This window comes from Chelon labrosus (assembly GCF_963514085.1).
Source record: "Chelon labrosus genome assembly, chromosome: 21".
In the NCBI taxonomy this organism is placed as follows: domain Eukaryota; kingdom Metazoa; phylum Chordata; class Actinopteri; order Mugiliformes; family Mugilidae; genus Chelon; species Chelon labrosus.
This window is the reverse complement of record NC_140354.1, coordinates 7161902-7175826: the sequence shown is the minus strand read 5'-3', so window position 1 is coordinate 7175826 and position 13925 is coordinate 7161902. Positions and strand designations below refer to the sequence as shown.

Here is a 13925-nt window from a genome sequence, read left to right as displayed (position 1 = left end):
TTCATCCTCATGTCACATTTCCAAACACTTATTTTAGTAATAAGACCCAGTGAAGGGTTGAAATCGTTTGGTTGCCTCTAGATATGTCTGAGGATCATCCACATTACGTTCTGTCTCACAGGTCCATAGTGCAACACCTTTATGTGGGTTTGATCATCATGGAAACTCGTTTGAGGGAGTAGGAGCCTCCGTGGAACTCTGCCCAGTAGACCCCATCCTGATAGCGGCTTCGGTAGTGTCCACCCCGATACCACACGCCATTCAGATTGGAGTGGGCACACATGTGATACCACCAGCCTCCTTTCTGGTAATGAGCACAGTTACCTGACCCAACAGAAAAACAAATATAACTGCTATTTATTATAGAAAATACGATGGAGAGGTGTCAAACAGGAGCGGAGGAGGAGCAGACCTGTGTAGCTATCCTTGTCTCGATCCAAAGTGGTGAAGGCCTTGTTGTTGTGCCACGAGAGGGAGTCCCCTGCGCTGCCGTGGTATTGTCCTAACCGCAGTCTGTACCAGTCGCTCTCTGGTTCCAGGTGGAAGCTGTCATACTCAGCAAACACCTGCCGACCTTGCCAGTCCTCCAGGGCCACCCGCAGCTTATACGGAGCCTGTTTAGTGAGCCAGTAGAGGTGTTCCAGGCCGAGCCAGTACTCTCCATCAAGGTTCCCAAAGCCTTGCTGTCACACAACAATACACAGGTTTAATCTTCATTTGCATAAGTTCATCTACTTTCAGACATGCTGAATAGGTCATCAAATTAGTAAATACACAGTCTCTCCCTAATATTAACCATCAATATTAATAAATAATAAGAGCTACTGAATGTGTTCAGCTTCCCAGACTTTAAAGGTGCATGAAATCACCTTGTACTGCTCCCAAGTCCTGAAGAAGTTGACGGATCCATCCTGTCTCCTCTGGATGACAGTCCATCCTCCCTGAGCCTGACTCTGCTCACACCACGCCTGCAGGAGACGGTTGGCACTCTGCGGGCGAAGCAGGTAGATCCCGCTGGTGGTCTCACCTGATTCCAGCACATGCTGGCAGTCCCGCCATGGCCCTGGGTCGTAGGAGAATGTGCAACCAAGCCAGGGTTAGAAAAGAGATTTACAGATACTGTATTTTGTAATATTATAAAATTTAAGATATTGAATTCAACACTATTAAGTAATAATATGAACATTTAACAATAGTAATTGTTGCTAATGTCTCAGTTTGAAATCCTTCATTGCTGCCAATGGACAATAGAAGCAACACATTTTATAAGTAGAACTGAGATAGAAAGGATCTTTTGAATCTGTGAATTGTCATGTTTTTGTAAAAAATAGTTAAATGCAGTGCTTTTACACAGACTCTAAATAAGTACTGGCATTTTCTAAAGCTCAAAAGACTCCTGCGCCCAGAGGGTTTTAAAATTCAGTTTTAACAACAAGAAATTGCAGCTTTATCTGCGAGCTACTTAAGAATTTCCTCTCCGGCACATGTTCAGTGTCTCATGTCACAGTGATAAGTGTGGCATGTGGGATTAGTGATGAGTGATAATTGTATAGAAAATGTACACACAGAGGAAAATCTCCCACACTGAGAGATAACGCCTAATGGTCTGATGTGGCGAGCATGTTCTCACAGACAGGATGGGGAAATGTGCCCTCTTTCTTTTGAAATTAAAGAAGTGTTGAGTCACACGCACGCTGGAGTCACTTTTGTTCTGCTGATTTCTTGAGGGGACTGCTCTGGTCCTCTGTTTTGTCATTTTAAACATTCCAGTTGTGCAAGTGTACACCAGAAGTGCCATTTAAACTTCTACCAGTACATCTTCATTATGAAGCCCTCGGCTCTCTGATAAAAGCTGCTGGCTGTTTTCTGACAGTGTTTAGGCCTTCCCAGAGAGACAGGACCAGCAGTTCACTGACTCCATCAGCCTCTGCTGCTTATCTAAGCAGTTAAATAACTCTGGCAGAAGACTGACACACTAATATATACAGGTTTGGGAGATATCTGCGGCTGCCATGAGGCGTGTTTTACATGGATGTACCTGGGGTTTTTGTGACAGGGAAGCTAATGAAGGCGGGGCCTGTAGGAGGGCTGGTGGTAGTGGTGGGGAGGGAATGAACCCCCCCTCTTTTTGCTTCCTGCAGAGGAGGAGCACTTTGGTCCCTTTGAACATCATTGGTCATTTCAATGGCCTCTGAGCTGTAATTAGGATGCACATTAGGCTGGCTCTTTGGTGGTTCGGTCGTCACCTGTTTAACACAAAAACAACACACCATTCTTAGCCCTGTTTACAAACCCAGTGTATTTCTATATTTCAGTCAGTTTGTTTCATACCAGAGTGGACTGTGTGGAGTCCCTGCACTGGCACTGCTTCTCCAGACGGGCAATAAACTGGTTCTGGGAGCTCATCATTGAGGTGAGGGCTCCATATTTCTTCTCCAGCTCCCTGTAATTACTGGACACCTGCAAAGCCTGGGATGTTGTCCCCCGGCCCACGGCAGACATAATGATGAGTTGGATAATGATCAACACAAGACAGGGATCGCACTAATAGCTGGATAGCAGTTCTCTGCTTACCTGTGTTGTAGCATTAAGCAAGAGGTTCTCCACCCTTTGCTGCTCCAGAGCTTGGTCTTTCTTGTGTATGACTTCCTGTAGCAGCTGGGCGTAGAGCTGGGCAATGCGTGAATTCATGCTGCTACTTTCTTTTCTCAAGATTCTCACCTCCGTGGCAAGGGCTCCCTCCTGCTCCAGTTGGACCTGGAGCTTCTCCATCTGCTCCTGCTGCCGTTTGAGCTCCGCTCGCAGCGCTGCCACCTCAGACTGGTTGGTAGAAGCTGGCAGTGTGTTCAAACACAGCGCCCCCGTGAGCTTTTGTTGTGGAACAATGAAGGTGTAGGAGCAACGCCCTGCTTTTATGTCTGAAGAACGCGATGAACGTTTGCTTTCGCCATCCTTCCGTCCTCCAGCTTCTGGTATTTCCACACAAAGGGTCAGGAAAAGAGTCAGACCTATTGTCAGCGTCTTCTCCATGAATCTGTTCAACTTCTTATCAGACCCTGTAGTGAAGGAGGAGGCATGTAGAGAAATCATTCAGAAAGATTTCGGACACAGTGTATTCAAGGAATTCCTCTGGATCTTGACTGTTCACCAGATGTTGGCCCCCTGGCCTAAACTTAGCAGGTCAACAGTGAAGGAGCAACGGTCAACACAAACCAACCAGAATCAACACACTTCCATGTCATGGTCAACAGAATAGCTATACCCACACATCCAGCCACAACAACCATGGTCAACACCATAAACAGTACAAACAGGCCAACGCTGACATCTGACTCAGAAATGTACAACTTTCTCACTGAAATACTTTACAGATACCACTAGAAGTTGTCCGCATGTCAAACTAAATACTTCTTAAAACAGTTTTATTCTGGTACACATGATTGAACTGATTTAACTTTTTATTTTGGCGAAAAACATTTCAGTTTACTCTTAAAAAGTGGTGAAAATATAAGACCATTACTTACTTGCGACTGAAAATAGTTTTGGAGGCCTTTTTTTGCTCCAGTGCGTTGCAGCAACTCCTAGCATGCAAAAAAAAATAAAAAAATCACATGTTCAAAGATTATGAAGAGTCACATAAATGGACTGCTGCATGTGGTCCTCTGTAAATGGTGAACTGAAGGTAGAGGCAGAGAAATATGGGTCAAAAATAAATCTCAAGACGAAACAGAACGGCAGCAAAGTTTAACTAGTCTAATTCAGCTCCGGAGTTTCTGTCTCAAGACCTCTAAAGAAGGAGACAGCTAATTACAAACTGACCTAATGCCGCCGCCCCCCCAGTACTTGTTGTTTAGATGGGGGCTCGGTGCAGGAATCTGGGACGTCTCCTCCCTCTGTTTTCAACCATATCGCCTCTATGCCACAAGACTCTGTCGTGTCTTCAATTCAAGGGATTTAATTTTACATCTGGCGCTGATTTGGTGCAGGCACTCGGAACTTTTTTAATCTAAGTGACAGCAGCAGTAAAACTAGTGTTGTTAGAAACGATGGTGACAAAATAAACTATGAGTCGCTGTGGCTGTTTGATGAGTCTATTTATCTGCACTGATGGTCACACCCAGTTCATAGTCGAGGTGGAAACAGATTGTGCCATCAGATAACAGAAAGAGTTTAAATAATAAAAAAGGAAAAAAAAATAGCGCGCTGATGAACCTTCAAATGCTATTTCAGCTGCTAGTGCGTTGTGTTGACACTGGAGTTTCGTGCTACATTACACTGTGGAGGGCTGTTTTTGGGTTACCAAGGCCTGTGTACAGGGCCAAAACCTTAGATGACCACACTGACACTATTCTCATAGTTGCTCTTTAGTTAGCTCTCAGGAGGTTGAAGTGTGACTCTTCAAAAACCACACCTAAAACTGCCAAGGTTCACATAAATGGTGGCAGCGAGAGAGAGAGAGAGAAAGAGCAGAGCCGTTTCTTGTGAACTAGGCGAATGCTTAGGGACAATTGTGCACTACTGGAGTCTGTGCAAAACGACTGCATTCAGTGTAAAATGTATCTGTGGTTGGTTGTTTTCATGAGCATCTTAAGTTGATCCAGTGCTCTGTCAGTGTCAGTGTCAGTGGTCTCTCAGATATTTGACACTTAACATTATTTTAACATTACTTAGGATTCATTTTGAAGTTTAGTGTGTATTTTATAGGCCTCTAATTAGAAGTGTGCTACTGTTTTATAATTTAAATAAATATTTCAAAGATTTGTCTTTTAAGTGATTTATAAATATGAGGCATTGTGTTTATTTTAGACTACTGTGTCAGTGGATTATTCATCTTAGTTTTATTTCTTTCACTAATCCTGTGTGTGAATTAATGCAGAAAACTCTTAAAAGTGACACCTTTGTAATTGGGTACGCTGTACATCACAATGTTTAATATATAAACAGATTCATTTTAATTTTCTGTATTACAGCAACATAACTGCAGTTACAAAACAGGAATATGTGCTACTGATCTATTTTGCTTGATAACCTAAAGAACCTTGTCTTTGCATGAGCAATTCTAAAATATTTTGGAGCTCCAGAGGTTGAGCCAGAGGGCTCTTCGGAAGCCCCAGGACCATCACATAAACACATAAACTGTTATTATTACTTTGATTAAGTATATCAGGCGTTATGCTGCTAAGTGACTGTGATGTTAAATCAGCATTATTTTTAGTGTTGTTTTGTTTTAATTGACTCCAGTAGTGCACAATTGTCACTTTCTATATTTATTTTACTTACTTGCTTATTTTTATACTCAGTTAGCTAATTGTATTCTATTTTTATACTCTTACTGTTTCTGCTTTGGCTTGCACCGGGACCAGGATAACTAATTTCGTTCCACCTCATGTACCAACATGTGTGTAATGACAATAAAACTCCTTGAATCCATCTAAGGGTTAGGAATCTCTTCATCGTAGTTTGACAAACTAGGGGCCCCCAAACAGCATCTCGCTTAGGGCCCCCACAAAGCTAGAAACTGCCCTGAGAGAGAGAGAGATATGGACATTATGTAGAGAGTGATGGCTATTGTTCATGGTGGAGTCGCGTTTCTTTTCTGCCCTCCAGTGGCCACAATAATGAACTGCAACAATATAATTCGCCAACTTCTTTCGCTTCATGGCGGGCGGCACTGGCGCTTTACCGCTCCTTACTGTGCTGTAATGTGGGCGGGAGTCAGTCAAACGTTTCTCCGCAAACGTGTTATTTGAAACAGTCTATTGCGCTTAACGTGACGGGCATTGTTTATTTAAAACAACGGAACAGAGTAACTAATCCGAATCTAAATTCGTTTTAGATTTTCCAATCTAAATTTTCTCTCTCTCTCCCTCACGAGAGTACGGACACATTAGTGTGTAACACACCAGTCACAGACATGAAAACCACGGACATATTATAACGTGACACACAGTGGTACAGCCATGTGGATGGTGTCGCGTTGACTTCGAAGTTGATATTTTAGAGCTGCCATTGTTTGAGTTTTGCCGACATAATGAGTGAGCGCATGGTTGGTGGCTTAAACATAGTGTAGCAACAACTATTGTGAGGTTGTTGACTATATTCGCCAGCGGTACATCGAGCTGAATAATGGGGAAATCAAAGGTACGTACTGTCTGTGCTAGCGGGTTAGCTGAAGCGTTAGCTGATGTGAACTTAAACGCAGGTGTTGAAGATGGGATTTAATCGTTCGTTTGTGAAAATATGACAAATGTGTGGCTGCGGTGTGGTTATCGTGTGTGACATGGCGTTAGTTAGTTAGTTAGCTTAGCTCCGTGGTGAGGTACCTTAGTGCTAGCTAGCACTGTCTCGAAGTTAACTTGGTTACAGGGTCACTCAGGAATTCGTGCCACCTAAACATTTTACCAGGATGATTAATGTGTGGACATTGTGCTCATCAGACCAAGAACCAGAAGAAATCCCGATCCTTAGCCAATCATGTGGCCGAAGAGACCTATGGAGCTGTGCCCCACTCCTTCGTGTTTCATCGGGGCCAGGTTGGAAAAAACGTGGGGGATCTCATCGTGGACGTGCGGCGAGTTATGGAGCCCTACACCGCGGAGTCCCTGAAGGTGCGTCCGTACGAGAAAGCTTCAACAGCTGTTTGCACTATAAAAAATGTGTAATAAAAAAAAACACGTTGCTTTATTTTGGGGAGAGTTTTGAAGTCTTAGCTTCTTGTTGCTGTAGACAACTTCACAAGTGCAGATGAACACGTGCTTTTTTTCCAGCTGTTTGCTGAGCTATGTATCAGACTATAATTATTGTATAATGACTGTGTACATGTATTTATTTTTTTTAATAACCAGGTTAGAAAGAAGAATGTGCTTAAAGACTTCGTGGCAATAGCAGGACCACTGGGAGTGACGCACTTCATGATCTTCAGCAAAACACCCAGCAGTATCAACATGGTGAGAGCATACACTAAATGATATTCAGAGGTTGGCCATGTTAACGTTATCGGTCTAACACGTCTCTTCTCCTTGCAGAGACTTGCTCGACTCCCCAAAGGTCCCATGCTTCATTTCAAAGTCCTCAAGGTAAACACCAGCTCGTGAATAAAACATTTGATTAATAAAATGATGGGTTCACATGATGATTCTTTTAAAAATGTGATTGTAAAGTGATGTTTTTCAAAGTAAACGCACTGATGCGCCCAAATGACTAATTGTCAGTTTTACCCCTTAATAAATCCTCCAGTTTTGTAAGGTCGATATAACTTTTCTTTCAGTATTCTCTCATCAAAGACGTGGTTTCATCTTTGAAGAAGCACAGGATGCATGAGCAGCAGTTCACACATCATCCACTGCTCATCCTCAGTAACTTTGGTGTGGAGGGAATGCACGTCAAACTCATGTCCACCATGTTCCAAAACATGTTCCCTTCCATAAATGTCCACAAGGTAAGCTTTGCCAGAAAAACTTTGTCACCGCCATGGTTGAGGTTAACAAACTTTGTTGGCATGATGAAAGTATAGTCTTCTGACTTAATGTGAAGATTGTCAAAAGTAAACGCTTTCTGATTTCTCCATCAACTGCTTATTTAGCATTGTGTGCGCTTAATTTCTCAATAGAACTCCAAGTTATGATTTTGTTTTTTTCAGGTTAGCCTCAACAACATAAAGAGGTGTGTGCTGTTCAGTTACAACCCGGAGACACAGGAAATTCAATTTCGACATTAGTAAGTAAATATAATTTCTTATAAACATTAAACTGATTATTTTCTCAATGATTGGCTTATAAACAAAAGTGATGCTTCCTGTTTGTAGATGTATTGCATTAGTTCAAATTAGAAGCAGAATAGATTTAATGTTTAGTAAAAGATTTTATTAAATGATTGTCGGGCTCAGATGATGACAGACTATGACTTGATTGTTTGGTGATGTACGTCCAAAGTAAACGCACTGATGGGCCCCAGCAAAGCACGGTCACATTTGTTCCTGATTAAATGTCACACTGACCAGTGATTGTGTCCTCAACCTGCAGCAGCCTGAAGGTGGTCCCTGTGGGCATGAGCCGCGGAGTCAAGAAGCTCATGCAGGAGAAGTTCCCCAATATGAGCAAGCTGGAGGACATTAGTGAGCTGCTGATGAAGTAAGGTTCTTGTGAAGGTATAATCTACCTTAACAGCCAGCTGTTGTCCAGTCTGTGATGTACATTATCTGATTAAAAATGTTGTGCTCTCTAAACATTGTCAGGGGAGCAAACCTTTCAGAAAGTGAAGCCGAACAAGATGGGGAGCACAACATAACTGAACTGCCGCAAGTCTACTCCGGAAGAGGCAACATGGCGTCCCAGCAGAGTGCTGTCCGTTTGACTGAGGTATGTGTCCACACTCTAAGTGAAATGAGTATTTTAATGAGTAATGCTTGGATGGCAGCTGAGTGTTCAGTTTTTTGCCCTTAGATTGGTCCTCGAATGACGCTCCAACTGTTGAAGATTCAAGAAGGAATGGGCGACGGGAATGTCCTATATCACTCTACGAGTAAGTACATGCCTTTTCTAATGAAATACTTCCTCAGTGGGAAATATTCAGATGTAAATGATGACAAATACAGTATGAATTCTATGATATACTCTATAAGTAAACGCTTACTGATGCATCTAGACCTTACTAGGTTTTATGGGCACCTGGCACAAGCTGTTTTTCCAATGGAGATTTTGTTATATGCCGTCTTTGCAGTCTCCAAGACGGAGGAAGAAATACAGGAGATCCTGAAAAGGAAGGAGGCCCAGCTAAAGGAGAAGGAGAAACGGCGAAAAAAGCAGGACCAGAACATTGCTCAGAAGAACGAGAAACGGGAAGAGCACAAGTAATACGGCCTTAAAATAATTTGATCATTTTGTTTGATTGATTTTTTTTTTTTTCGTTAGGGTGTAAATTTTTTTTCTCTGCTCTTCAAAGGAAAAAGAGTCTGGAAGGCATTAAGAGGAAACGAGCTGAAGATGAAGATGACAGCGAGGTGGAGGATCCAGGGATGGAGGACGATCGGGTTGTTGTTGAATCTGATGATGAGGTTGAGTACTACAGGCAGGCTGTGGGAGAGGAGCCGGATGAAGGTGAGTAATACGTAATATAATGTAAGCACTTGGCTCCTAAGTGTTTTTGAATTCAGCATTAATCAAGACTTTTTTTCCTTTTGGGGCAGATATGTTCCCCACTGCCAAAAAGAGGCCGCGCTTACAGCACTCAGAGAAGTCTCACGGACCTGCCAATAAGAGGAAACCATCCCCTGGTAAATCGTCATGGAATGGCACGCATAATAAAGCAGCGAGAAAGGGTCCAGGAGGACAGCACAGAGACAAAAGAGGAAAAGAACAACAGAGAAAAGGATGGAAGAAATCCAGGGATGAGGAGACGCCATTTGGAAAGAGAATGAAACCTGCAGGGAAGGCGTTCGGAGCAAAGAAAACGGGAGACAGGGGAAATAAATTTGGCGCGAAAAGGAAATTTGACGGCAAGAAAAATAAGGACAATTTCAGATCTAAAGGTCAGAAAGACAAGTCAGGCTTCAAGAAGAAAGGTGCAGGGACAAAGAGAGGCTTCACACAGAGGAAAGGAAAAGGCTGAAACGGTCTTCTTGTGCTCTGAACTTTGGGTGTAGTACTGAGCTGAAACAGCAGATGGCAGCAAATATTCAGTTGCTCACACTTTTTCAGCCAGTGAATACATGAGTAAGAAGCTGTTGTTTGTGGGACTGTTTATTAAAATATAACTGTTGGACTAGTCTGACCACGTTCTTGCCTTATTGTCATCATCCGGACCAGAGATGCCTGATATTTTCCATCAATCTGTTCTACAAATGTGTTTATTACATAATCCATCTGAGATTCTTTGTTTGTTCTCTCTCTGTAATTATTATGCAAACATGTTCTTGCTAAATCCAGTAAATAACTGAGATCCAAATGTGTCATATTTTCATTTGTTTTTGTTCTGTTTTCTAAGGTCAATAAAATAATTCAGATAGGCCTTTGGACTAGAGCAGCCCGTAGGTATGATTCTCTTTTGATGAGGTTTATTAGGGGACTTTATATAAAGACAAACTGAAAATAACCAGCAATCTTTCTGATAGTGCAAAAAAAAGTGTGAGGGGGGAAATGGTTTAAAGCCGGAAAGGTTGAGGACACGCCTGAAGAATAAAGATATGAGTAGTTGCAGTGTCTGTTAATTTGCATAGAGGAACAAAACAGGCAATATGTAGAATTTACACGAATTGCATTCAGAATTGCAGATGTTGACTGATTTCTGTATATATATATATATATATTTATATACAGAATATTTATGCCACGTGCACTTACTGCCTATTGCACTTCTGGTTAGATGCTAAACTGCATTTCGTTGCTCTGTACATGTGTAATGACAAAGTTGAATCTATCTAATCTAATATCAGTGTATAAGCACTAATTCTAGCTGTTCCTGATGCACATGAGATAAACGTTCTGGTGCTTGGTAAGTGTCAGACTACTGATAAGAAGGCTGCGGTTTAAGTTTGTGCAGAGCAGAATGACTTTCTCCAGGATCAAGGCATAAAAAAATAAAAAAAATAAATACAAGAAACCCTTAAGTGTGGTATTTCCTAATTAATCCTTAAAGATAATGTAAATGAGCCTAGCTGCAATAAAATGTCCAGAATTAAAGAAGTTCCAGATCGCTGCAAATCTAAATGATAGTGATCTCGTAGCGTTGCTTGTGAGAGGAAGCTGTCTTAACAGTCTTGTGATGATAACCGTCACTGCTCAGTTTTGGGGGGGTTTGGGGGTGTGAAGTCTTTAAGGGTTCTCTGAGAAAGTTAAATTCAGTTGACTAATCCTGCTCTTCATTAATGCGTTCTCTGACAGATAAATAACACCGGGCTACTTATTCCTGCGTTTTGCAAACATACGCAGTCATCACAGTTTTCCTTCTTCAAATTGCGAAAGGGCAACGGAGGGTTTGAGGAAGTGATTACATGTGCGCGAGTCCTCGACTTCCATCACATTTTTAGTTGTGAAGTGTCTCACATTTTCTTTCCGAGGAAATTCACACTAGAGCGCACCGCACATTTGGTAAGTAAATATGCTAATTTTCTTCTTTCTTTCATTATCAAATAAAATCTTAGTTACAACTACTTCATGTAATATTTTAAAGTATTTTATACACTGCATTGTTCAGGCTATTCAGTAATAACAATGCTTTTTTTATTCAAATGATAGCGTTAATGAAACATACTTTTATTTACAGGTTCAGTACGAACTCTGAATCTGTTTAATCTCCCTAAGTAAAAGCTGAAAAGCGAGATGGAGAGCAACTTTTCCCATTGTGAGACGTTTCAAATACACTTCCTACCTGTTGTGTATGGGGTCGAGTTCGTTGTGGCCCTCGCGGGGAACCTGTTTGCTCTGTGGCTGCTGGTGACCAAAGAGAGAAGGGACTGGCACACCGGTGTTGTCCTGTCCTGTAACCTGGCCATCAGTGACCTGCTGTATGTCCTGACCCTGCCTCTCCTGATCGTCTACTACTTGCTCGGAAAACACTGGATCTTTGGCGACGCCGTGTGCAAAATCGAGAGGTTCCTTTTCACCTGCAACTTATACGTGAGCATCTTCTTCATCATGGCGATAAGCGTGAACCGATGCGTGGCCATCGTTTTTCCCTTCTTCACCCGCTCCTATGTAGAGCCTGCCCACGCCAAGGTCGTCAGTGTCATCGTCTGGATTGTTGTAGGAGTCATTTCCTGCCCCGTGTTTAAATTTGCCTCTGTTTGTCAACATATAAACCAGACTCTGTGTGTGTCCTTCTGTGACCAGAATCATGAACAAGATCACTTCACTTACAAACTGTTTCTTGCTGTGTTTGGGTGTCTTGTTCCCTTTTTGGTAACTTTTGCTTCTTATTGTGCGGTCATTTGGGTGGTGTGGAAAAATGTCAGTGTTACCACACTTGAAAAACGCAAAGTGGCCCTGTTAGTCATATCAGTGCTTGTGCTGTATGCCGTTTCCTTTGTACCTTATCATTTCTCACAGCTCTATCACTTATATCATAGACTGAAGAATCCCAGCAACAAGTTCTGTGGCATGTACAACATGTACCAAGTGTCAAAGGGACTGGCCACTTTGAACATGTGTATTCATCCTGTTCTTTACATGGCTGTGTTTGACAGCATAAGAGTAGCATGCTGTGGTAAGAGCACAGAGGACAATATCATGGGGACGGTGAGAAAGTAGATCTGCTGCTTGGTAGCGTTTGTGTAAAGTACATCCTTATACACTGCCTAGCCAGAAAAAAAAAGTCACCACCTGGATTTCACTAAGCCAAAAGGTACGAGCCCCCTATTGGATAATTACTGCATGGGTGATTATCTCTCAGCTGGCAACATGTTATTTAAAACCAACTGATGCAATGAGTAGCTTCTCATTTCTTTAGCAGCCATGTCGAAAGACACATCCTGTGGTCGTGGAAAATGTGTTTGAGAAGGATCAAATCATTGGCATGCATCAAGCAGAGAAAACATCTAAGGAGATTGCAGAAACTACTAAAACTGGGTTAAGAACTGTCCAACGCATTATTAAAAACTGGAAGGATAGTGGGGAACCACTGTCTTCGAGAAATGTGACTGAACAGCTGTGTAGCCTTAAGAAAACCACTAATCAGTGAGGCTAACCGGGAAAAAGGTTTCAGTTTGCTAGGGAGCATAAAGATTGGACTCTGGAGAATGGAAGAAGGTCATGTGGTCTGATGAGTCCAGATTTACCCTGTTCCAGAGTGATGGGGGCATCAGGGTAAGAAGAGAGGCAGATGAAGTGATGCACCCATCATGCCTAGTGCCTACTGTACAAGCCTGTGGGGGCAGTGCTATGATCAGGGGTTGCTGCAGTTGCTCAGGTCTAGGTTCAGCAACATTATGTGCCCAAAGAATGAGGTCAGCTGACTACCTGAATATACTGAATGACCAGGTTATTCCATCAATGGATTTTTCTTCCCCTTCATGGGCATATTCCAAAATGACAATACCAGGACAATGCCAGGATTCATTCAGAGACCAGACCTGAACCCCATTGAGAATCTTTGGGATGTGCTGGAGAAGGCTTTGCGCAGTGGTCAGACTCTTCCATCATCAATACAAGATCTTGGTGAAAAATGAATGCAACACTGGATGGAAATAAATCTTGTGACATTGCAGAAGCTTATCGAAACAATACCACAGGACTACGTGCTGTAACCAAAGCTAATGCATATTAGAGTGTTTTTGTTTTGGTGGTGACTTTTTTTTTTTAGGTCAGGCAGTGTATTTTTATACTGAAATACTCAACAAGTCAACTATGGTCTTGACTTTGTATTGTCTGTTGCCTGTTCCTGTATTGTTAACTTGATAATATAATCAGCTGCAATAAAAAATGTCTCAGTTACTAGAATGTTCTGATGAACTTCCTCTTTTACTCATATCAGGAACAAATGCTGGACTGGAGAACTGTTGTTCAGTATCCCCAGACACTGTTTTAATTATGACGCACAGTCCATGTCACCATAGTTGGTGTGTACTCACAAGCATGTTGCTTCATTGCAGAAATGCCCTCGTTGTTTAGATTTGTCTGTAACTTGCACATTCATTTACATATTTAATGAGACAAAACTGAACTAAGTTTAAATGTCATCACTTAGGTTGACAATCGGCTACACAGTTGTTTCAGCAGAAGTGGTGTTTTTAAAAGGGCAATGTTGACTTGTGCTCTCCAAATAATTTGTGTGGACCTGAGCAGCCGTGTGTTACTTTGTGCAGCAGAAAAGGTTTCATCTTTAACTACTTGAATTGTGTGTGTGTGTGTGTGTTTGCGTATGACGTATGATCAAATAAAAAAAATTTAAAAAACGACTTACTTAACAGAAAAATATCAGGAAGAGATCAGTGT

The 13925-nt window shown here is 42.0% G+C and overlaps 3 protein-coding genes across 3 annotated transcripts; 2 read left to right on the top strand and 1 right to left on the bottom strand.

Moving 5' to 3' along the window:
• Positions 1-11: 11 nt before the first annotated feature.
• LOC311506394 (angiopoietin-related protein 2-like) lies at positions 12-3667 on the bottom strand. Its single transcript, XM_084570343.1, has 7 exons — positions 3525-3667; positions 2575-3056; positions 2332-2469; positions 2039-2246; positions 870-1063; positions 413-683; positions 12-324 (listed from the first exon to the last, which is right to left on the bottom strand). The coding sequence occupies exons 1-7, from the start codon at positions 3586-3588 to the stop codon at positions 140-142; spliced, it is 1542 nt and encodes a 513-aa protein (XP_084426469.1). The 5' UTR covers positions 3589-3667; the 3' UTR covers positions 12-139.
• Positions 3668-5929: 2262 nt separating this feature from the next.
• On the top strand, positions 5930-9942 carry ppan (peter pan homolog). The gene is made up of 12 exons (XM_084570886.1): positions 5930-6141; positions 6438-6608; positions 6846-6947; positions 7026-7076; positions 7268-7438; positions 7640-7716; positions 8022-8129; positions 8234-8357; positions 8442-8520; positions 8719-8848; positions 8941-9095; positions 9185-9942. The coding sequence occupies exons 1-12, from the start codon at positions 6127-6129 to the stop codon at positions 9604-9606; spliced, it is 1605 nt and encodes a 534-aa protein (XP_084427012.1). The 5' UTR covers positions 5930-6126; the 3' UTR covers positions 9607-9942.
• A 507-nt stretch (positions 9943-10449) lies between these two features.
• p2ry11 (purinergic receptor P2Y11) lies at positions 10450-12974 on the top strand. Its single transcript, XM_084569878.1, has 2 exons — positions 10450-11084; positions 11260-12974. Exon 2 carries the CDS (start codon positions 11316-11318, stop codon positions 12240-12242), a length of 927 nt encoding a protein of 308 aa, XP_084426004.1. The 5' UTR covers positions 10450-11084; positions 11260-11315; the 3' UTR covers positions 12243-12974.
• The last annotated feature ends 951 nt before the right edge of the window (positions 12975-13925 follow it).